This window comes from Hyalella azteca, unplaced genomic scaffold (genome assembly GCF_000764305.2).
Source record: "Hyalella azteca isolate HAZT.00-mixed unplaced genomic scaffold, Hazt_2.0.2 contig3147, whole genome shotgun sequence".
NCBI lineage: Eukaryota > Metazoa > Arthropoda > Malacostraca > Amphipoda > Hyalellidae > Hyalella > Hyalella azteca.
In genome coordinates this window covers 47,742-69,926 of record NW_025933399.1, presented here as the reverse complement: position 1 = coordinate 69,926, position 22,185 = coordinate 47,742, and the positions used below count along the sequence as shown (strand labels likewise).

At 39.6% G+C, this 22,185-nt stretch overlaps 2 protein-coding genes across 2 annotated transcripts; one reads left to right on the top strand and one right to left on the bottom strand.

The window, feature by feature from the left end:
• Positions 1 to 5,633: 5,633 nt before the first annotated feature.
• Positions 5,634 to 7,736, top strand: LOC108665863. Its single transcript, XM_018152672.2, has 3 exons — positions 5,634 to 5,811; positions 6,700 to 6,856; positions 7,323 to 7,736. Exons 1-3 carry the CDS (start codon positions 5,790 to 5,792, stop codon positions 7,576 to 7,578), a joined length of 435 nt encoding a protein of 144 aa, XP_018008161.1. The 5' UTR covers positions 5,634 to 5,789; the 3' UTR covers positions 7,579 to 7,736.
• Positions 7,737 to 7,772: 36 nt separating this feature from the next.
• LOC108665862 lies at positions 7,773 to 16,329 on the bottom strand. Its single transcript, XM_018152671.2, has 5 exons — positions 16,195 to 16,329; positions 14,058 to 14,156; positions 10,933 to 11,025; positions 9,556 to 9,687; positions 7,773 to 9,271 (listed from the first exon to the last, which is right to left on the bottom strand). The coding sequence occupies exons 2-5, from the start codon at positions 14,154 to 14,156 to the stop codon at positions 8,513 to 8,515; spliced, it is 1,083 nt and encodes a 360-aa protein (XP_018008160.1). The 5' UTR covers positions 16,195 to 16,329; the 3' UTR covers positions 7,773 to 8,512.
• Positions 16,330 to 22,185: the final 5,856 nt, after the last annotated feature.

Genomic DNA, 22,185 nt, shown 5'->3' with positions numbered 1-22,185 from the left:
ACAACTTACAATTTGAGCTGAAGTCAGGGTATGAAATGATGATTTGATGCCAAGTGCCAACATTCAGAGGTGGACAACCATTACTCTCTGGGCTATTTGCTTCAGAATATGGTCCCAGGTCATTTACCGTCATTATGGTGGCAGGTGGCATAAAGCTCCTAATATTTTAAACAAGATGATGTCATGACTCATGACAATTGACAGTCATGGCCTCATCGCCCTCATGGGCTGGTTACTGATGGCCGGACGCAGAGTTAATATGCGGTTGATTGGTGTACATAGTGGCAAAGCAGAGAGTTTTTTAGACTCCTTCAAGTTCAATTTGAGTCCTATAAGTAGACCAGCAAAGTATTATGGATACCAGCATCATCATACATAAGATATTGGTTCAAATCTCAAATAAATGAGGAAATTTAAAATGAACTGATTCTAAAAAATTGATAGTTTGCCACTTTGATTGGTGGTCATCTGAAAATATGCTAGGCATTCCTTTCAAATTCAGGGCTGATTAAGCCTAATTGGTACACAAATTTGGCAGTGCTGCGCCAGTCCCAGTGCACGCCTGCACGGCTAAATTCCCGTTATTTCCAGTGTAATCAATTGCTTAGCTTAATGCTTTATGGCTTATGCTTATAGTTATTGCTTGGTGTTATGGTGGTGATGCTTTTGCTTTGGAGTTTGGTTCTTGTATAAGTTGTATATTTTTTTTTTTTTGTCTTTTGAGTTTGGCGGATATGATGAGGCAGTTTTTTGGGGCCGCTGAAAAACAAGTTTTTATGTCGTCAAATTTTCCTTGAAGGCTTGAACATCCTTGTAGTTGTAGATTTCAAGATTTGTAGTTACCGAGCTCGGACTTCGGTGGCGCCGGGCGGGCGGTAGACTGTCTGGGGCTGGGGAATTTGATATCAGACATGGATGTTTCTTGATTTTCCAAATGAAACGCTTCAGGCTTTGGAATTACGGATTATTTTCGAAGTGATTGCTGATTAGATTTGTGAGAAGACTCGATTCATCTGGAATGATAATCAAATTTCGCTTTACGGTTTGGTATAGGCGTATAGCAAACAGCATATACCTACCTACACGCGTGACGCGGCACGGGACAGATACGGAAGGCTCCGGCCGCTATACGGCTACACCCACATCCATGGTCGAATCGAAACTGCACACTTTTGTTTGTGATCAAAAACAAATGCACTATACCACATCATCAGACACACCGTTATGTTACTCTGGTAGAAACGCTATAGGTTTTAATTCTGTCCGAAGTGTTCATTAGATCATTTATTTCGATAAGTGATATCAGATATGGAATACTTATTTCATCCAAAGAAAAAAAATAAGTGTCTCAAATGACGCATATGCCATATGAAGGCTTCGGTCTTCGGATACCAGGGCGTGTCGTGGGGTGGTCCAGTGGCTACACATCTGGGTACTAGGATCGGAGGGGAGCGCAGCCGTGGGTAACAAAATTGACTCGTAAACAGGCCCTGGGCCCAACGCCAAACATCAGCATGCAATATCTACACATAGCCTCAGATTAATGAGCTGTGGGTAACTCCGGCTAACAGTAAATCCACTTTGCACAACACAGCCACTGCTTCACAGAGCCGGAGCCCAACTGGCCAGAGCGCAACAGGCCCTACCACAACAGGCGGCGCAGGTTAGGTTAGGTTACGTTAGGAGTAGCTGTTGCGATAGGGCCTGCTACGCTTCGGCCAGTTGGGCTCCGGCCTGTATGCGCTCCGGCCTGTGACTGAACGGCGCTGTTGTGGTGGGCGCTTTGTGTCAAAAGCCGTGAAGATGCCCGGCTGCGTTATGCTCGGGAAGGTATATGAATAGCACTGTGGACTTGGGCTATGCTGACCTCTAGCTATCCACCCGGATCGGAGCAGAGAGCTTGCGAAAGGTGCGAGTTCGATCCCAGCTCAGAATCGGCCATGGTTGAACTAATAAAAGGCTGACCTACGGCGATGAAGATTTTTCACCGTTCTGCACATCTCTAGAGTGACGTCACTGTGGGCACAAAATGTAAATAGTGGAGATAAACACATTGTTTATATGTCATCTTTGAAAGCATTTAAAGGAAATTGACCCCATCAAAATGGCGCAATAAAATTTATTTACTGCATGCAACTAGTTTTATTTTAAACAAAACTGGTGTTACAAATCAGTTTGATGTCATGAGGTGACGTCACATGAGCCAAGGTGACGTCACAGTTGGAATAACAAATGACATCCGCAAGGCGCAGATGTACTAGGGAAACCCTTGTATTAGTTCAACCATGATGCGTGGGGACCTCATTGAAGTATACAAGTATACTCATGGTCTATACAAGGTCCCTGAAGGGTTACTAGAATTTGAAACAAGAACCAACACCAGGGGCCACGGCTATAAGCTAAAAAAATTGCGCTGCAACTTCTCCACGCGACAAAATTTCTTCTCGCTTCGAATCACCGACATGTGGAACAGCCTCCCCGATGACATCGTTGGCGCTCCAAGTATGAACGCGTTCAAGAACAGACTAGATAAAGCTATGGAAAAATATATGTTCAGATTTGAAATGCCTAGCTCCTTATCGAACCCGGTGGAAGTCTAGTATCTACTTCAAACTATCGCCAGTCATGAAAAGATCCGCTCAAATGACACGAGTTTAGATCTATGAACAAGGCACGAAAAGGAAAAGAATCGGCGACAGGCCACATCAGGCCTACACTTCAGCGCCGACATCACTATGTTATGTTATGATAGAAATTGGCCTTATTAAAATGGCCCAAAATAAATTATTTACTGCAACTAGTCTTATTTTATGTAAAACAGGTGTTACAAATCAGTTTGAATCATACGGTGACGTCACAAGGTGACGTCACAACGACCAAGGTGACATCACGAGTGGAATAACAAATGACATCCGCAAGGCGCAGCTACGCGTGGGTCATCCATGTGTTAGTTCAACCATGAGAATCGGCGATCAGGCCGGGCGGTTAATTATTAAGCAAAACAAAATTCGAGCAGTTATAGTTGCGTATTTGAGACAGCAATATGCTGTGAATTTTCTGCGATGTTATGAATCAGCGACAGGCTTACGTCCTAATAAACGCTAAAACCGCTATTATTATATGAAACGTTTGAACCCCATCTCCTAATCGTTGCTCAGAAGCCGAACCTCGTGACTGTTAGCAGAAACCGACAGGGATAAAGATGAATGAGGATACGGTCGGTTGAGACGTTGGTTTCGACGCATGGTTGAATTAATACAGTATTAAATTCAACCATGGTTTCGACGTTACAGGCGTCCACGACTGATGCAACGGACAGTCAAGGTGCAGATGTAGCATTTTGTTCACAAGTGGATGTGATATTTCAGTCCCAATTAAGCTCGTTTTTTAATCAGTTTTATTTTCAGGAATCACCCAGGATCGTTGTTTTTGTGACCATGTCATCGCAATTTATATGAAAGATAACAGATGAATAATGCAATAAAAAGGCTTCGAGCTTATGAGCTTACAAACACGCTGTGAGATGGAGTGGTTGTCAATGCTTGGCCAAAATGAGCGGTTAAAATCTGCAACTTGTCATTCACAGCTATTATTTTCCCCTATTTCATCCCCTCTGAATAAGTTTTCTATGGATTGTCCTAAATGGACGTGATATGTCGGCTAAAAGCTTTCTGAAAAAGCAAAGTTGTGTAATATATCATTGCTTGGCCGAACACGAAGATATTTTGGTGTTTTTTTTTCATTAATTTTTTTAATTTTCTGAATTTTAGTAACCAAAATAATCATAAGCAATTCCTAAAATTAAGATTAAAATAAGGGGAAAGCTTCCATACATAAGTTTTCAGAAAAGATTGCAAAACTATTCATGTATCTTCTTTCATGCGTAGTTTGAGCGATTTATTCCATTGGATGTAGATGTAAAAAGTTTTTCCTTACATTCAAAGCTCCATGCATCACCAGTGTTTGCTCAAAACTTGCCGCCGCAAAAAAAATAATAATAATATAATAAAAAATCTGGAACAAGTTGGGAAGAACTTGAGCGAAAAGTGAAATTTATCAGAAGTTGTAATTGGCAATGGTTCGTTGAGTAGCTAGAAAAAGTTGAGAATAATTATTGGAATACATTTTCAATTCAGAAGGAACGTGTAAAAAATGATACTAACTCTTTCAATAAAGTATAATTTGTTTTTTTTTAATGTTAGTTATTGCAATAGAGTGAATTATTAACAGTGAACAGCACTTCATTCAAGATATCTATGAATTGCGTACAATTTTTAGCTCGTATTAATTTAATTTGCACAGGTCACAGCGACCTCAAACAGACGATCCAATACAAAATTCCTGAGTCAATCACAAATCATTGGGAGCTGCGTAGCCCCATAATTGATATTAGTGCCTTGACTTTGCGAGGGGCAGGCGAAATGAAATACTTGAGGAATGTCCAAATTAGTCCAAAAGTCTTCAGCAGAAATTGGTTCTCGAGAAATTTCACCGAGTATATTTCTCTAAAACAAGTTCTGTGGCCTTTTTTGAAAAGCATAATCATCGGATGTTGTTCCTAAGCATGCTCAGCTGGTATTTTTTCCCACAAGCATTATCAACAGTAACTGTTCTGTATGCATTTTAAATTTGTATAATTCCAACAAGAAAGTTAGCTTGTATTTTTCATTCAAGCATATTCAACAGCAATTGTTCTGCATGTATGTTGAACAAGTAATATTTCCTCAAGCACGTTCAGTTGAACTTCTCCCCTCATGCATTTTCAGCGGGTAGTTTCCCCTCGAGCATGAGTGAAAATGAGGAGCTGATGATATTTTTGCAATATGTTATTGTACAAAGTTAATAGACATTTATTGGAATTACTTTATTACACCGATATGTTCAAGATGTTGGAATAGTCTGAGAGGTATATAGTAATAGTAAGTGAGGCATACCACACCTGCTAAATTTCATCATATGCCAACTTACTAATATCATAAAAATGCTTGCAAAGTTTTATTATTGGGCTGTTAGAAAATCACAATTATTTGAAAGCGAACAGATGAATGGAACTTGAATACGGCAATCGGAATTGAATGGAGTTTTGAAAATTTTTAAGATTATTAAATATGTCGAATACGTGGAAAAACCCTAGGAAGTTACAAAACGTTAGCTGGAGTCGCTAGTAGTGGTTAGACGGTCAGAATAGCGTATCAACAATGCATGTCATGGATAATGAAATCATCAAAAACTCGTAAAACATATTTCATCTAGCCAAAACATCAATTGGTGTCAGCATTCATCGAGTTAAACAAATATTTCACAGGATTTAATTGAACGACGAGTAGAAGTTACAAGCAAAAACATTTGCACAATTTAGGCAAATTCGAAACGTCGCTGAATGAATGATATTAATTAATTATTAACAATAAATTCAACAAAATAACGTCAAAATGATTTATATTGCTTCTGCGTTACAGCCAAGACGATATTATCGTGGCTATTTTTAGGAAGGCAGCTGGAACAATCAATCCTTGACACACAATCAGTATGCATTAGAATACGGCGGCTAGAAAACTTTCGAGGCGCCGAGGCAGCCAAAACAATTGTTCTTATTGCTCAGCTGCTTCTTTGATTTTATCGTTCAGGAATTGGATTCCTCGAAGTTTTATTTTTGACCTGCTCACCTCCCCAACGACAAACGAGTGCCCAATAAAAGCAAGGGACAAGCTTCTTAAGACGACAGTTTCGTTGTAGACGACAACGGCCCCGGAGCACCTAGAGCTCTCGCACTATCTAACGAGCTGAACATGCGAACAAACATCGCAGTCTGTAAGCATATTTCATGTTCCTCAAAGGCTTTTTCTTAATTTCTGCAAATATCCCTGTATTTTAGCATGTGTGATGTTCTTCAAAATCCTTTTATTTATTCTGCCAGCTTTGAAATCTGTACGTATATTTTATGTCATTAAATGGCTTCTTAATCATTTATAAGCAATTGCTAAGCAACGGCGTGCAGTTTCAAAAAGATATTACTAACTTTGGTTACCACTTGCATGCTCTTCTACTATTTACCGTTTATTCTATTAAGCTGTAAGTAAGCGTTTCACAACTATTTATTTGTGCAGTTATTTTGGTCGTTAGTTCTTTCCATATATCGTAAAAATACTGGCGGGTTATATTTTCGAAAATTATTATGGCGCTCTCTGCACATCCAATAGGCCGTTTAAGTTTCTTCTATTACTTGTAATATTTAATATTCGTGTTACCCTCAGCACGCATGACGTCTGTAACGTCAAACTTCACGTTCTTCTACGAGGTATCAGGCGCAGCTCCTCATAATCTTTATTTCGAATTTTCTGTCTTCAAATGTTTTAGAATAGAAGAGAAGTGGCGGCACTAAAGAAATTGGCCCATGCCATGGCCTGTTGCCGATTCTTGTACTTTTCGTGACTTCGCTCACAAGGGATCCGGCTTTTACTTGTTTCATTATAAAAAACTTTTATTTTCTAGTTCATTCAAGATTAATTACTTACACATCAGAATCTTTAAAAATTTCAGTCTCTGGACATTGCAGGTGAAGTTCTCTTCATTAATGTGTACAAAAATAACTGTAAACTATAAGTCCACGTTCTTTGGCGCTGAAATAGCTGACATTTCGACTTGATCTGATTTCTCAGAAGCATCACTTAAGTTTGTTGGTACGGAAACTCATTGCAGGTGTGGTGACGCTGGCATGTGTCCTCTTGGCGCTGACGCGGGCTGACAGCAACGGCGGTCTGTCATGCAGTTCGTGCGGCAGCGAATGTCAGGAGGCGTGCGGAACGCGTCACTTCAGGGCGTGCTGCTTCAACTTCCAGCGCCGGCGACGCAGCGGGTCAGACTTTGAAAAAAAATATAACTCAGTACTCACTGCAGTGAGTGACAGAGAGCGCATTTTCTGGTAGAGGAAAACGTGAAGTCACGGACGGACAGACGGACATGACGAGCACAATAGCGCCTTTTCTCCATAAATGAGAAAATGCGTTAAAAAGCCGCGCCGACGTACGAGTATGCCGGGTCTTTGTAACATCTTGCTGACTTCAATAGAGTAAAATTAAAACTTCTGGCTTTTGAGCAGAGACGGCGTTTCAAAATCTTGGTAAGCGCATCACGTATGCTGTCAGTTCCCCATATACAGTGGACGGTTTAGTGTCAGCTTTCAATCAGTAGACAGGCCTCTAGAAAACTCGTATCAATCGAGCGATCGAAACTTACGTCTACTTTTTCCATCTCTATGGGTCTGACTGTCACTGCTTTCCGAGAGCTGCACTGGGCGTTGCATAACTCTACATAATTCGCAGATCTGGAGCAGACGAAGGGGAAACAGCTGCCGACAGCGACCCATCAGGCAGCATCATCACCGACGCCCTGCAGTCCGACTCGCTGCCTGACGGGGGTGGAGCCGTGGCTGCGGCTCAGGAAGAAGCTTGGAACAACGTAAACCGTCTTCTGAAGGCCCTCAACGCCCGGGCGTTCAAGTCTACTGTCTACCCTGGCGGCACTCACGGGCCTTTTTACTTCCGTCCACAAATATCAAAGAATTATCGGTGGTACTAATGCGGATAAAGGACAAAAATTACATTCTCTACATTTAAACAAAACACCAACGTCTGTTACATGGGAGTTTATGACAGGACACTGAAAATTTCTGGCTACAATGCGTCAAAATAATGATAAACTTTTGTGTGGCTTAGCATTTGAAAATGTTAATTATATTCACAAAAATGCGACAATAGAAATTCTAATTATTTGATAATCAAACAACTATATCAATACGCTCTGATTCTTCAAAACTGAAAAATTTACCATTGAGATGATTAGATACCTGGATGCAATATGATTATATTGTTCGTTTGGAAAATAAACACTTGCGCTCATTGAATAGTTTTAATTTTACAAGTTCCAAGTTCTTATCATTATTAATAATAATATGGCTAATAGACAGCCAACTGCGGAAATTCTGACTTGGAAAAAATGTTGCACAAGAAAAGTAAAATTACATCTCATAAATGTGGTTGTAGAAAAACTCCTATAAAAATTACATTTGATTGACTGAGATAATACAAATATCATACTTCAATATTATCAAACAGTAATATTTTTCAGTTGAGCATCACTATACAAGCACCTTATTATACCATGCAGGCATGCATGAGCGGGCATTGCAGCGTTAATGATTGTGCATCATCGTTACGATTTGACATCATTCACACCCGCCCATACCATCACCACGCATCCCTATTATAAAATAGTTTTTTGTTTAGTTGCCCTCTGAGATTGTTTTATCCCTGCACATAAATATGATGAGGAAGGTTGAAGGAGAATTTCTGTCATTTCCAAGGTTCAAGGGGAATTTCCGCCCCGCACAGCAACTCTCTATTTTTCAAATTGGAAAGCAAAGTACAAGATTAATGCAGAGGAGCTTTAAAAGAGAAATTAAATAGGCTTACAGGCAAAAACTTTGATTCATTTTGCAGATCTGTTAATTCATCTATTTGATCTTATCGATTTGCATTGGTAACGCAGAGTAAACGGTATTGTCTCGTAAGAGCCGTGCAGGATTAGACTTTAAGTTGTTAACCACAGCCTTCAGCTGATTGATGGTCAGTTCCTGATATTGCACGGGCCCTTCCCCTTTGAGGAGTGCGTTCAAGTCACCCATGAGACTTGTGAGACTCACTTCATCCCCAACGCTGTCCGCATCCTGCACTTCTGACAAGTCTCCAAGCCTCAGAACGTTAGGGTTGCTCTCATCCTCTGCATGCTGTACTATCTCTTCCTGTAGAACGTAGGGACCCGGGAAATCGTAATGCGAGCTGTGGTCCAGAGTGAGTGGTACGACTTCTTGCATCAACATTGCGTTCAGAGGACGATTCGTAGTGGATGGACTCCCTGTCGTCGTCGAGGCGCTGGCAGACGATGGCGAGGCCGTCGAGGTTGTGGTACTAACAGCTGATGAAGTAAGAGCTGTCGTCGGTGTTAAAGAAGCAGCAGGCGTGGCAGCAGCGGCAGGGCTGCCACTTAAGACCGTTTCTAGCTTGTGCGTGGGCTCGGCGGCGTCAGGTATGGGGAGGGCGCGGGACAGAAGGTCGGAGATGCGACTGTCCTCAGCGGAGGAACTCTCAGGCCTCAGAGTGGGGGCGTGCGAACGAGCACCAAAGCACGAGGAACACGAGCAGTTCGTGATCTGCTGGACGCGTTTGCTGACCTCGTAAAATCCGTCGTCCTCGTCAGTGCATTCAAGAGTGATCTGCGGCAGACATACTCAGTAGATTTTTTATGTTAGTCAAATAAACTGGATTCGAAATTTATGAACGGAGTTACTTGGTCTCCTTATTATATAATTTTGAGGTTCAATCTTTCTTTTCCTCAATATTGTCAGATTTTTGGTACATCATACAAGCGCAAAATTTCAAACTTGCACGCAAAAATCAGGAAAATAGACCTGGCTATTACAAACACAATTGTTACGTTATTGTACATTACTATTGATTGTTTCTTTAAGATAGTCTAGTTAACTAATTAGAGGCTCACGTTGATCCAATGGCTCTGCGAGGGGCGGCAGGACTCGCAGAAGTCCAGGTCCTCGTCGCCCGGGATGAGCGGCACAGTCTGAGGCAGCGAGTAGCTGAAGCAGGAGCCCGCGCACACTTGGTTCTCCACCTCCTGAACAGCCATCCAGGGGCACGTCATATATTTAAACTTCTTATTACCTATATTATTTTTTTAACCACTGCCTTATTATCTTGAAATTTATGATTACGTACAATTGTAACAACGCTAGGAACAATTATAACTACACCGGGAACAATTATAACTACACTGGAGACAATAATTATTATAACTACACTAGGGACAAAATAAAGTAACTTCGCGAAATTATGCAGCAAGACGAAAAAGTTGTTTGCTGCTTAAAACTAACAACCCAGTCAATCAGGTCTTGATCGAACGATGAAGATTAGGGCGGATCGATGAAGAAATTAATGCAGATTCTTGCTCGATCGACGAGGGCAAATCCCCATTTGGAGTGGGCAACGGAGAGGGCAATGTCGCGGGGCGCAACGACGATTATTGAGGAATTTTCTATGCAGATTCGGCGAAGATCGTTTGCCCACACTCAGATACTTCGATCTGCAACGATAAACCCACAGTCGATAGTTCGCCATGCATCTGCATAGATTATTCAAGGAAATTCGACTTCTAAATCTTCGAGTGGTCGGATCACCCGCGATATGCAGTAACCCACACTAATCGACATCGTTGCCCACATTGGTGATTGACTGGGAAATAAATTATGTAATCTAATCATAATATCAGAATGTAATCTAATCATAAGAGAGAATATCTCCACGTCGATAGAACTTGGAACGCATCATTGTTAACATTCGTGTTATTACCGATCATCTCGGATCAGTTAACCATTTCCTCATGAGGTGCATAAGAACCGCAACTGACTGAACGCCAAAAAGAACAATTCAGAAGCATTTGAAGATTACGTAGAGATGTTAATTAAGTCCAGTAGGATATCCGGTAGTCTCTGTATAAGGTGGCGGCATACTTGGTTATTCACTTCCTAGCACTTGTTGCCTAGTCAAGCAGTAACACCAATGATCATCATGATATTTATAGAGTTAAAATAGTGCCGAGCCTGACAATGGAATCTTGATAATGTTCCGAAATATAAGCTGAAATAAAGTGAAGACATTTTTGCTCTAAGTTACCAGTATTATAACCTATAGTCCTATATGAACCTATATTACTAGCATAATAACTTATAGGAGTGACGAATATTGTTTTATAGGTGACAGTTTTGTTACAACCGCATTATCAGATCCTATATGATCCTTATTTCATATCATATGTCCATATGATATGATCTTTATATTAATTTTGAAAAGCACGGCAGCTTACTTTACTCTCGCAGTTTGCGTGTGTGATGATCTGTCTAATTTGTCCAGGGCGGCACCACGATCGCTGCTCCGAGTTGCTTATCATGCTTTGAACCTGACGGAAAAAACATATCTTGAATAGGCGTTATATTCAATAGGCATTAAAGTAAAAATGTATCATTAAATAATATTATCTTCTAAAGGCACTATCATTAAATGGTATTATCAATACAAAGCATTATAATTGAGAGGCATGTCACGTGAATGAAATACAAAAAGAGTACAAATAAAATACTTAAAAAAAACTTTTTAAAAAACCACGTTTTTCTTGTGGATTAAAAGTTGAAAATAAATTGTGGGTCGCCCCAAAAAACGTGTGTCGGGCAGATTTATGATTAAAGCGACAAGCACACAACACACGAATTTTGAAAATTTGATGGTGAACGTACAGCCCGACCCACGTTTTTTGGGGCGACCCACAATTTATTTTCAACTTTTAATCCACAAGAAAAACGTGGTTTTTTAAAAAGTTTTTTTTAAGTATTTTATTTTCTCCTTTTTAGTCCGTTGCTACACATGAAAAACGTTGTTGCGAGCCAATTTACTTGACTTGACGTACGTATCGATGATACGCAGCGTCAGCGCCCGCACGTCATACTATATATATATACATACTATATATATATATATATATACTTTACTCAATTAAGCTAATTTAGGTCTCTAATTGCTAGTTTTTATGATTGTATCTGAAATTGTTAGGTGAAAATAGCCTGCATGCCGAATTTCAGATCTCTAGAGCAATCAGAAGTGTGCTAATTTTCGTTGTCAACCTTAACAACAAACAAACAAATAAACGCGAAGCTAAGCTAAGAAAAACGTGTTAAAAAGTACATAAGAAGAGAACAAGTTTGATTTATTTCACCTCAAAAATGACTCTTTTATAATGGGCCAAATTTACGAACAACAATACACATTCTGCGTATCTTGTGATAAGATACTGTGCAAAATATCAGGCTGGGTGGCCCTTCGGCCCCACAAGTCTTGAACTCAATTCATAAGAAAATATTAAAATATTCGGGCAAGAAAAAACTGGCTGTTGTCTTCAGTATCTAGCCCTACTATAAGCAAGTTCGCTCTGGCCACGCCGAGCCTCTCAAGTAACTCATCGTGTCGAACTTAATACTAATAAGCCTAAATATTATAATTTGAACTTAACTTAAGGACAATACGATCCGTTCGAATTAATATAAATTAAAGCCTGGTGAAACTTCTTGTCAACAAACAACAGAGCAGAAATCATGGTCGAGAATATCGCTTCAATAAATCGTCGCCGGCTTCATGTCGGCCGATCATTGGCTACTGAACATGTGGCTGGTGTCATATATACAACATGTGTCATATATACAAAATGTTTGTGATGCTCCAGTTAATTTCGACCTATAAAATCTAAGCGCTACCATGTATCACACGAATTTGATCAAGTTTGACGTAGTAAACAAATATTTTCAAATGAAAACGTTGGAGCTTTTTAACATTTTATTTATATGAACCAAGCCTCTTGATGCGCGTGCTAAACATGTAGCATGAGCAATGCGCAGCAGTCACACGCTGCCCATGGTATATAGGCTGCAGTGTTCGCAGTTTATCGACATCTCGATTGCCGATCGATCAAGAGCACACGTATTAACTGTTCCTTTCACCTGCTTATCGCGAGTGTGATCCCTGTCTGATCAATTATTCTCACAACCAAACATGCACATTCTTTTCGATTCGATGCATCATCTTGCATGAATTTTAAATTAAATTAAATTAAAGATTAAATAAGATTTCATTTAAAATTAAAGATTATGAAGCTTCCAAGCCTCAGTTATCGACGTCTGCGTGGGGAACTCATTGAAGCATACAAGTATACTCATGGCTTATACAAGGTCCCAGAAGAATTATTAGAATTTGAAACAAGAACCAACACCAGGGGCCACGGCTATAAACTAAAAAAACAGCGTTGGAACACATCCATGCGACAACATTACTTCTCGCTTCGAGTCACCGACATGTGGAACATCCTCCCTGCTGATAGCATCGTTGACGCTCCGAGTATGAACATCTTCAAGAACAGACTAGACGAAGCTATGCAGGAGCATATGTTCAGTCTTAAAATGCCTAGCAAATTACGGACCAGGCAATAAGTCCAGACGAAGCTATGCAGGAGCATATGTTCAGTCTTAAAATGCCTAGCAAATTACGGACCAGGCAATAAGTCCAGCAGCTATCTCAATCAATCGTCAGTTATGGAAAGATCGGGTTCATCTTAAAATGCCTAGCAAATTACGGACCAGGCAATAAGTCCAGCAGCTATCTCAATCAATCGTCAGTTATGGAAAGATCGGGTTCCAAAGGCCGGATCCCTTGTGAATCAAGTCACGAAAAATTCAAGAATCGGCAACAGGCCATGGGCCTATTTCTCCAGTGCCGACACTTCTATTCTATTCTAAATGAAATAATAAATGTTCACAAGTCCCATGTGCATTTACTGCTCACCAAAAAAAACCTCATTTATGAAGACCTTTCAACCTAATTAAATTGAATTTTAATTCAGAGGCAGCTGAAACATATTTGCCACTGATTCCCGAATTCCTTCTGAGTTCAATAACGCCATACCAGCGGGAGGCGAAATTACTGACAGTCCGCGTCTTGAGCGCAGCGCTGACTACCAACCCTCGTCCGCAACCCTCGTCGGCTTTATCGTCCGCATTTTGGTAGCAGCATCGAAATAGAATTGCATGGTGACTTTTTTTAATCAGTTGAACAGATCTTTATTGGGTGCAGTCGATTCATCAAGAAGTACATTGAACGAAATAAAAGTAATGGAACTTGAGTCGCAGCAACACTTATGCCAGCGGTCTTGAATCGAAACAATTTATTTTCCAAATATAACTGAACTACAACTTTAAATCGGGAGCGCTACTATTCGTAGTTAAACTAGTTATTATGTTGTAATCGAACCATTCAAATCGTAGTTCTAACCAGAATATCACGGTTTTATTGACGAGCGGCGACTTAGGTGCAGTAAATGCAAGTGGCGGCTCAAGCTTCAGACATTAATATCAAAATTAGAGCGCACATATCAAATAATGTTAACTTCACCTCAGCACGGCCGGCGGGGTCTGGACCAGCGGTGATGATGACAGCACCCAGCACAGCCTCCTGCCTCAGCACCATCACCAACAGCAACGTTATCAGCATCTGCACCCAGTCGTACTCCATTAACATATTTATAACATCATCGTATATTAGTACGGATATGTACGACCCTTGCACGAGATGCGTCTAAATTCTTCGTCTTCACCCAGTCCAGTTATCACCATTATCCCTACTGCTATCCCGAATCCCAATAACATGGATTTCTTCATCCAAATACTGTCAACCGGATCCCGTCAATGTAATCCCAGTTAATAGTTTTGAAACGAATGTAGGTTAAGTCTTCCCCTAACTCACATACACTTTTTAAAATTTTACAATCAATTGTACATGGTACTGATAGTGATAGTAATGGTAGAGTAGCGATATAGGAATGGATGAAGAACAATAAATGGGTTGTTCTTACAACCCATTACATCACAATATTATATTCTCACTGTGCACTCGAAATACGACTCAGGTATTAAATTCTGTTCTGCTTTCGCCTTTTCAATTATTCGGAAATGCCTTAATAATTTGTTCATAAGCCATAGTTGTGTGGCCAATTACATTTTAGCACATTACCAATTTATCTTCAAGAATTCTTTTTAATAGAGTCGGACACAAATGATACATTCACACTTAACATAACAGAATAGAAGTTCGGCACCTTGTATAGCTTCAGCTGTAATAATCTACGCATGAGATAAATAGATCGGTGCACGGAATACAAATTTCTTTACGTAGAACCATATAAAATTTGTCATATCCTGCCTGTAGGTTACCTGTGTGGTTTCAGGAACGTTATCATGATTTTTCAGCTCTTCGACTAATGGTACGCGCACCACTGGGCCTTACAAGAGGTGAGCGAACGCATTCAAGTTCATGAACTGTTTTTAAATTTGTTTTTCTTAAAATATGCATACAAAAATTCACTTATAATTATTAATGGGCTAATTGGACATCGTTTGAATGATTTAAGCTTCCGTAATACATCACTCTGACATCCGAAATACATTTTCATGCAATTTTAATACATAGTTCGTCATTCATCGAAGACTTGCACGAATTTTTCCCACATTCCATACATGTTCTCCATGTATTTTGTACTCATCCCTCAGACAGCAATTGCGTGTACTAGTTGTTTTGATTATTCTTTAGCAGTATTATTGTGATAGACCGATAGGATACGTTTCATTATTAAAGTTGAAATGTAATACCTATATTATTTATGTATTACATTTTACACACATATATTAAGTATATATTTGTTGCAATGTAAGGAGGTGGGGAGTGAATGTTTTAAAGTTCGCATGGAGAATGACTCGAGGAAGTTTCAGAGCCACTACAGGTGACTGACCTTTATTCATGCCTTCAAGCACAGTGTATGGCTGTTAAAATTATCCAAATACTTTAATCAGACATTATTCTAAGTTTGAGCGAGGTAGGAAAATCGAACTTTGACGAACTTTTTTTTCACGTCCATAGAACAAACTTAAGGTCGAAAATGATCGTGGTAACTACACTTCGCCTGGATTAATATTCTACCCCTACCGTCAAGTCTTTTAGTGTTCGAGGCCGTTAATCTTACCTTTCTAAAAAATAATTTAACCCAAGGAAGTTTTTAATGCTCCACAGATCAAGTTGACAGATTCATACAATGTTTTATGCTCACTTTCTTGTGGGCATTTGAATTAATTAGGCGAGTTGACGGTGAGCAGTCAAACGTGGGCTTGTTCAGGCGCTCGAGAACTGCAAGTTCCAGTCTCGCCAGCTGCATTGACTGCATCTTTGCGGCAGCGTGGCTTCATTTAGCACTGTCTTTTATTGTGCAAGGTGCAACCTGATTCTTCAACCCTAGCATGCAGGCCCTCACATGTGTTTAGTTACTTTAGTAACAATCCATAGAGGTAGACTGAGCTTGAACTTTGGAATTATTATGAGAGAAGTAAGCCTAATTCACGTGAGTTAGGTATATCGCCATCGCTTCCAGGTGAGACGCATGACTTTTAATAAAAAGAAGTTTAAAGAATAGAATCCAAATCCCGAGCACCATATTGTTTCTAATCAAGCCTCAATGGAACAGTTATCTTTGATAACTTACTTTGTGGAGCAGTGGTTATTAAAGTACTTTAACTCAAGCACGTCAGCACGAGGTGCTAATATCTTTTCTTTGGAGCGCAGATCACGCACACCTAATCCTTACCAGGTCTGCTGGGGCACTGCGACGGCGGGTAGTTCGCCACCCGCCTTCCTCATCCTTTGGCAATCCCAAGTCAATCAAATCGGCTTATCAGGATCAAAACATACCTGGGCTACAACAGATGCGCAATTGCAACACCTTTCTTCACGGAAAAAGGAAAAGAATATAATTCACACTGGACCGCCAGATATGAATTAAAATTTAACATATATGTGATTTATAAATATTTAATTAAATTTAACGTATTTGCGGTGTATAACATATTTAAATAAATGTAAGATTTATGTGGTGCATAACATATTTAATTAAATTTAACATATTAGGGGGTATAACATTTTTAATTAAATGTAACATATTTGTGGTACATAATATATTTAATTAAATTTAACACATTTGTGAGGGTATAGCAGTGTGAAAAAAGTCAATTATTTTCAATTTTCCTGAAGACTGACTAGCGAAACGAAGAAGTTTTTGTGCTGGCAAACGCTTTTTGATTTCACCGAGTTAATTAAGTAAAAACTATGAAAATATCTTCATCGTATTGCGTTTGCGAGTGAAGAGCTATCGTTCATTTTCCGAAATATAAATATTTGAACAGTCGTGATCCGGGAATCATGTATAAAATGTTCATTATTGGGCTAACCATGCTGGTATGCAAGATACTCCGAAAAATATGACTGTCAAGCACGCTTAAGTCCTGTTTAAGTAATTTATATATCAGGTAAACCATGAGTTGATGTATTAGTATGTCTTTTATGCCAATTATAGATCTCAGATAATTATTGAATTTTTTAACTTACCGAATTTCATTCCCAGCGTAAATGGCTAAGTGTTTTGGGATCCAAACGACGTTCAAACGATTGAAAGCAAACGCTTATTAAAAAGCACTGCAAATCAGCACTACATTTTTTTAATTTTCTTTGGTTGGAGAAATTTAGCAAATCTAGGTGCTTGATATGTATAGCAAACTACAGGCTACAGATATATCCTAAAAACAAAAATGCCCTGCTTGCGAATCATTTTATAATCAACAATATTTCAACAAATTTATCAAAAAGCCTTACGAATGTTTCATTAACGAATGTTTCCTTCACGAATGTTTCCTCACGAATGTTTCCTTTGTTTCATTTTATGGTTCCCATGGTGAGTCTTCCAAGTATATTAGGCCCTTATTATCCATAACTCTATAGTTTTCTGCGTCTGCTTTCTCTCGGCATGGCGAAGACAACGTGTGCTCTGCGTTCAAGGTCTTTTTATTTGTATATACAAAAGTATACACAAACTCAAAATATATCCACTAGCATAAGTTATTGAGCGGGAATAAATTTCAGTGAACATCAAACCCATTTATTTATTTGGTTATTGTCATGAATAACATTTGATAGAGAGTACGTGGCAGCTGCGTTTTAATGCTGACAAGTGTAAAGTAATCATCCTTGGCAAGAACAAAGAACAACAAGATTACAGTACGAGAAGACATGGATGGTTGTAACGAGTGGGTGATGAGTCGAAGTCGACAATGGAAAAAGATTTTGGAGTTTATGTCGACAATGAGCTGAAATTTTCAAAGCATATCAAAGATCAAGTTTATAAAGCCAATAAACGACTTGAACTGATCAGACGCTCTTATGAGTACCTAGATGCAGAATCAATGAAGCTGTTATTTGTCGCTATCATGCGTCCGAACCTAGAGTTTGGAAACGCCGTGTGGCCACCGAGACTTGAAATGGACAAAAATTTAATATGGAGTGAAACAAGACGTACAACAAGGATAATTCTAAGCTTGAAGGGCAAGTCATACGAAGAAAGATTAGAGATTAGGAAGCTTCCAAGCCTCTGTTTTCGACGTCTATGTGGTGACCTCATTGAAGTATACTGTATACATGTGTACCCACGGTTTATACAAGGTCCCAGAAGGAGTCCTAGAATTTGAAACAAGAACCAACACCATGGGCCACGGCTATAAACTAAAAAACTGCGTTGTAAAACATCCATGCGACAACATTTCTTCTCGCTTCGAGTCACCGACATGTGGAACAGCCTCCATGATAGCATCGTTGACGCTCCGGGTATGAACGCCTTCAAGGGTGGACCAGTGTTTAAAGTTCAGAGTACCATGATTGGAGCAGGGAGGTGCGGGTTCGATCCCAGCTCTGTGCGTCAGTTTCTGGTCAGAATCGGCAAGGATCGAGGCCGGGCGGTTAAGCCCAGCAGAATTGTAGCAGTGAGTTGCGAGTTCAAGCCCGCAACAAGCCGTGGATGTTCTGCGATATTAAGAATCGGCGACAGGCCTCCGGCCTAATCAACGCTGAAACCGCTATATTATATTATAAGAACAGACTAGACAAAACTATGCAGGAATATATTTTCAGTCTTGAAATGCCTAGCATCTTACGGACCAGGCAATAAGACCAGCAGCTATCTCAAACAATAGTCAATTCTGGAAAGATCTTGTTCAAAAAGCCGGATCCTTTATAGTGAATCAAGTCACTAAAAGTTCAAGTATCGGCAACAGGCCATGAGCCTATTTCTTAAGAATCGACACTTCTATTCTATTCCAATGGTTCTTATGACAGATGAAACGCTCTGCTCTCTTAGCGCATCTGGTTAGACCATCTTGTTTTGCAGAAAACTAATTCACAACTAAAATTTCCTCAAATAAGTCCTCATTTACGGTTGAATTTATAAAAAAAAATTTATTGAGTGCCATGTCCGTACGCTTGGAAGCGCTCTTACATGATCGTAGCTCAACATAGGGCTTGATCATTATAAAAAAATATCACGCTGAATAAAAATACGATTTTTTCGTCTCTATATTCCAATGTCAATCTAAACATTTTGGTGGCATGACATTGTTATGATTCTTTTTGCAATCTCTGCTTGATTATCAAAAGCATGAAAGTTGATCTTATTAAGGTCCATGAGGCTAGGAAAGCGAGGCCGTCGTCATGAATGTCTATTTTAATGATGCTCATGAACATCTAATGTTGTAAAGTACAAGAATCGGCAACAACCCATGGGCCTATTTCTTCGGTGCCGACACTTCTATTCTATTCTAAAAGTTTTCAGTAACAGATTCTATGTAAGAGAGAATTCAAGTGATACTCAAAATAAAGATAACATTGTCGAATTTTTCTTACAAACTATGCGTAATTTGTACCTTCAGAAACCGAATGTCAGCATGCAAATTAGGGCTTATTAAATTAAGATAAAAGAAATGTCTGTATAAAAATGGGAACATTTTAGATCACGTTAAAGCAGGCAGAAACTCAAAAATAAGTGATCCCATAAGACTGAATGAAAAAATTATACAATGACCATTGACGTGAGATTTAGGATTTTCTCACCTAACGCGGGTGTTACGTTCCAGAAATCGGCCACGACAGATGAAGCCCGCAACGAGGATTTTTTTATTAATATCACTATTTAAGTATTTATATTGTGAATGTTTGATAAGTTTTCATTGTTTCAAGTGTTCACTAACCCATCTTACACTCTTACGGCCAATCGCGCTCCGCGGGCTGTTTAAATCTCCGATCGACTCCCCCAGAAGTCCGCCCAACAGCGATAATGCGATAATACCCGATTGAGTCTTCTCCATATTTCTTGATAACCCGCGATAATGTGAAGCCTAATTTAGCGTGGGATTAGTGAACGCACGAATCTCTGATTTTTATTAACTTTAATTATGCAATTTCATTTAATATTTTAATCACGATTCATTGTTGCGCAAAACTTATAATGTGAAGGAGTATATCAGCCCAGATTTTGTTTTTCTTGGTGAAAGTTAATCTCCATCACTGCATATCATGATGGCAGGGTGGCCCAGTGGTTAAAGTTCAGAGTACCAAAGAGAATCCATAGAGATTATCCACGGAAGAAATAAATCGTCTAATAGGGGAAATGATCTTCATTTGCTTAATCAACGAAAGTTACGTATAAACGAAATCAGTAGAAGTTATAATCACAGCACCTAGAGCAAAAACTGTATTCGCTCCGGCCAGGAATTTCCTCCGTTTTCTCAGCGAGCGGCCGAGCGCAAGCAGCGTATCCCCAGTTTTGGTCAAAACTTGTTTCATAAAGAGAAATTGCAAGCAAGATTAGACGTCACTCTTTACAAACCGGTTACGCGACGGTGAATCCGCGGCACAAAATAATTAATCTAAGTCTATCAAAAATTGAGCTGAGAGAAGTTTTTTAATATCTCATCGTGGAAGTTGCGCTCTATTATTATTATTGTTATTATTAATATTATAATCATCATTATTATTATTAATATTATTATTATTATATCAAGCCCAAAGCTATTTGTGATCGGGAACACCAGTAAGCTGCCTTATTTGCCATCTGCGATGAAACTGCTGTTATACGAGTCTTTTGCAAGTGTTAAATACACAACAATTAATTGAAAAAGTGAAATTATATGAAGTAGCTGTTTTTGAATGATCGGCTTTTCATGATTTACGTGTGTATATAATTCAATACCCAGTAATTTTATTTTAGTTCTTTGATTTGCCTGATGCAGGTCATTTACACGATGATGGAACAAAATCTGTCCATATAGTTGAATGATTATTCATAGTTAAGCCTTCTTTATTATAAATTTTGTAGTTCCGAGATCCGCAGTTTGTGAGAAGAAATCTGACTCGAGAGAAATCAGAAGTGGAGCCTGCAGAAGCTCTCAGGCCCAACGGTCATCCTTGCGGTTGTCCTGTGGCTTTAAGTCCACCCAGCGTGGACACCCGGAGAAGAAGAAGAAGAAGAAGTGGAGCTTCCGTTCCGTGCCCGGTCACAGGCATTGCGTGCGATGTGAGAGATTTTGTTTTAGATCTAATTTTTCTACTCGTTTTGGACTAGGTCTTTCTTATTTCTGAAATTGATTATTGAAAAGATAAACGAAGAATAATGAGATAGAATTGGATGGGGAATTTAATCGGAATAAATGTCGAATGGCAAGAATTTATTTATGCAACAAATTAGGTACCCAGTCCCACCGTACCCTACCCTCTGGGCTCTGGTCACAGCCTCACAGGTCACTGGTCAGTGCGGACAGGGACAGTGCCCACTGACCAGTGTTGGTCACTATGACAGTACCCACTGTCGGCCTCCCGGCCTAACGCCTGGCCACTAGTCACTAGTCAATCCAGTCACTCTAGTGACCAGTAGGTGTGATAGAGTGATAGTGGCAATTTGGCAAACCAGAGCTTTTTTAGAATCAGTTCATTTTTAATTTCCTCATTTAGGTACTCAAGATATAAACAAATTTCTTAAGTATTGTAATGCTGGTATCCAGGATACTTTACTGGTCTACTTATATAGGACTCAAAAATGAACTTGAGAGAGAGTCTAAAAACTATCTTTTTTGCCACTATGCGCACTCCAGACTGTAGAGCATGGCACAACATAGGTCGAGGACGCCGATTTCATGCACCAAAGACGCCAAGGTGGATGCCACTGGACACCACTGGACGCCGGTCGCCAATTATGCTTCTCCATAAATCGCGATTTACGATCGATATGGCCGATGCCCAGTCTGTAGAGTATGGCCTTTTAGCTCGAGATATGGTATTATTGCAGATTAACTACATCCAAAAAAAAGGGTGTTTTTTTTAATTATATGTTTTTTGGGGTGTAGATTACGAATCTGAAATCCATTTTTGGCGGTCGGCATCGGAAAACCGATTTTTTTCGCGACTTACTAACATGGGGGTTACGTAACTTACGTTACCCACTCACCTTTATTTACTAACATGGGGGTTACGTAACTTACGTTACCCACTCACCTTTATATAAAGGGTCGGATTGTTCATCGAAATTTTACAAAAAGCTCTTAGGTTGGGTTAAGTCAGCCAAGTTCCTTTTTTTAGATAGCATTTTGATCTAAAAGGAACC

Bases quoted from the DNA above. Each gene is read 5' to 3' on its own strand.
- LOC108665863 (XM_018152672.2), top strand. From the start codon at position 5,790: ATGCGAACAAACATCGCAGTCT. The intron at 5,812-6,699 runs GTAAGCATATTT...AACTCATTGCAG, and splicing joins GCGAACAAACATCGCAGTCT to GTGTGGTGACGCTGGCATGT. The intron at 6,857-7,322 runs GTCAGACTTTGA...CATAATTCGCAG, and splicing joins CAGCGCCGGCGACGCAGCGG to ATCTGGAGCAGACGAAGGGG.
- LOC108665862 (XM_018152671.2), bottom strand. From the start codon at position 14,156: ATGCTGATAACGTTGCTGTTGGTGATGGTGCTGAGGCAGGAGGCTGTG. The intron at 11,026-14,057 runs GTGAAGTTAACA...TTTTTCCGTCAG, and splicing joins ACCCCGCCGGCCGTGCTGAG to GTTCAAAGCATGATAAGCAA. The intron at 9,272-9,555 runs GTGAGCCTCTAA...TGTCTGCCGCAG, and splicing joins CGCAGAGCCATTGGATCAAC to ATCACTCTTGAATGCACTGA.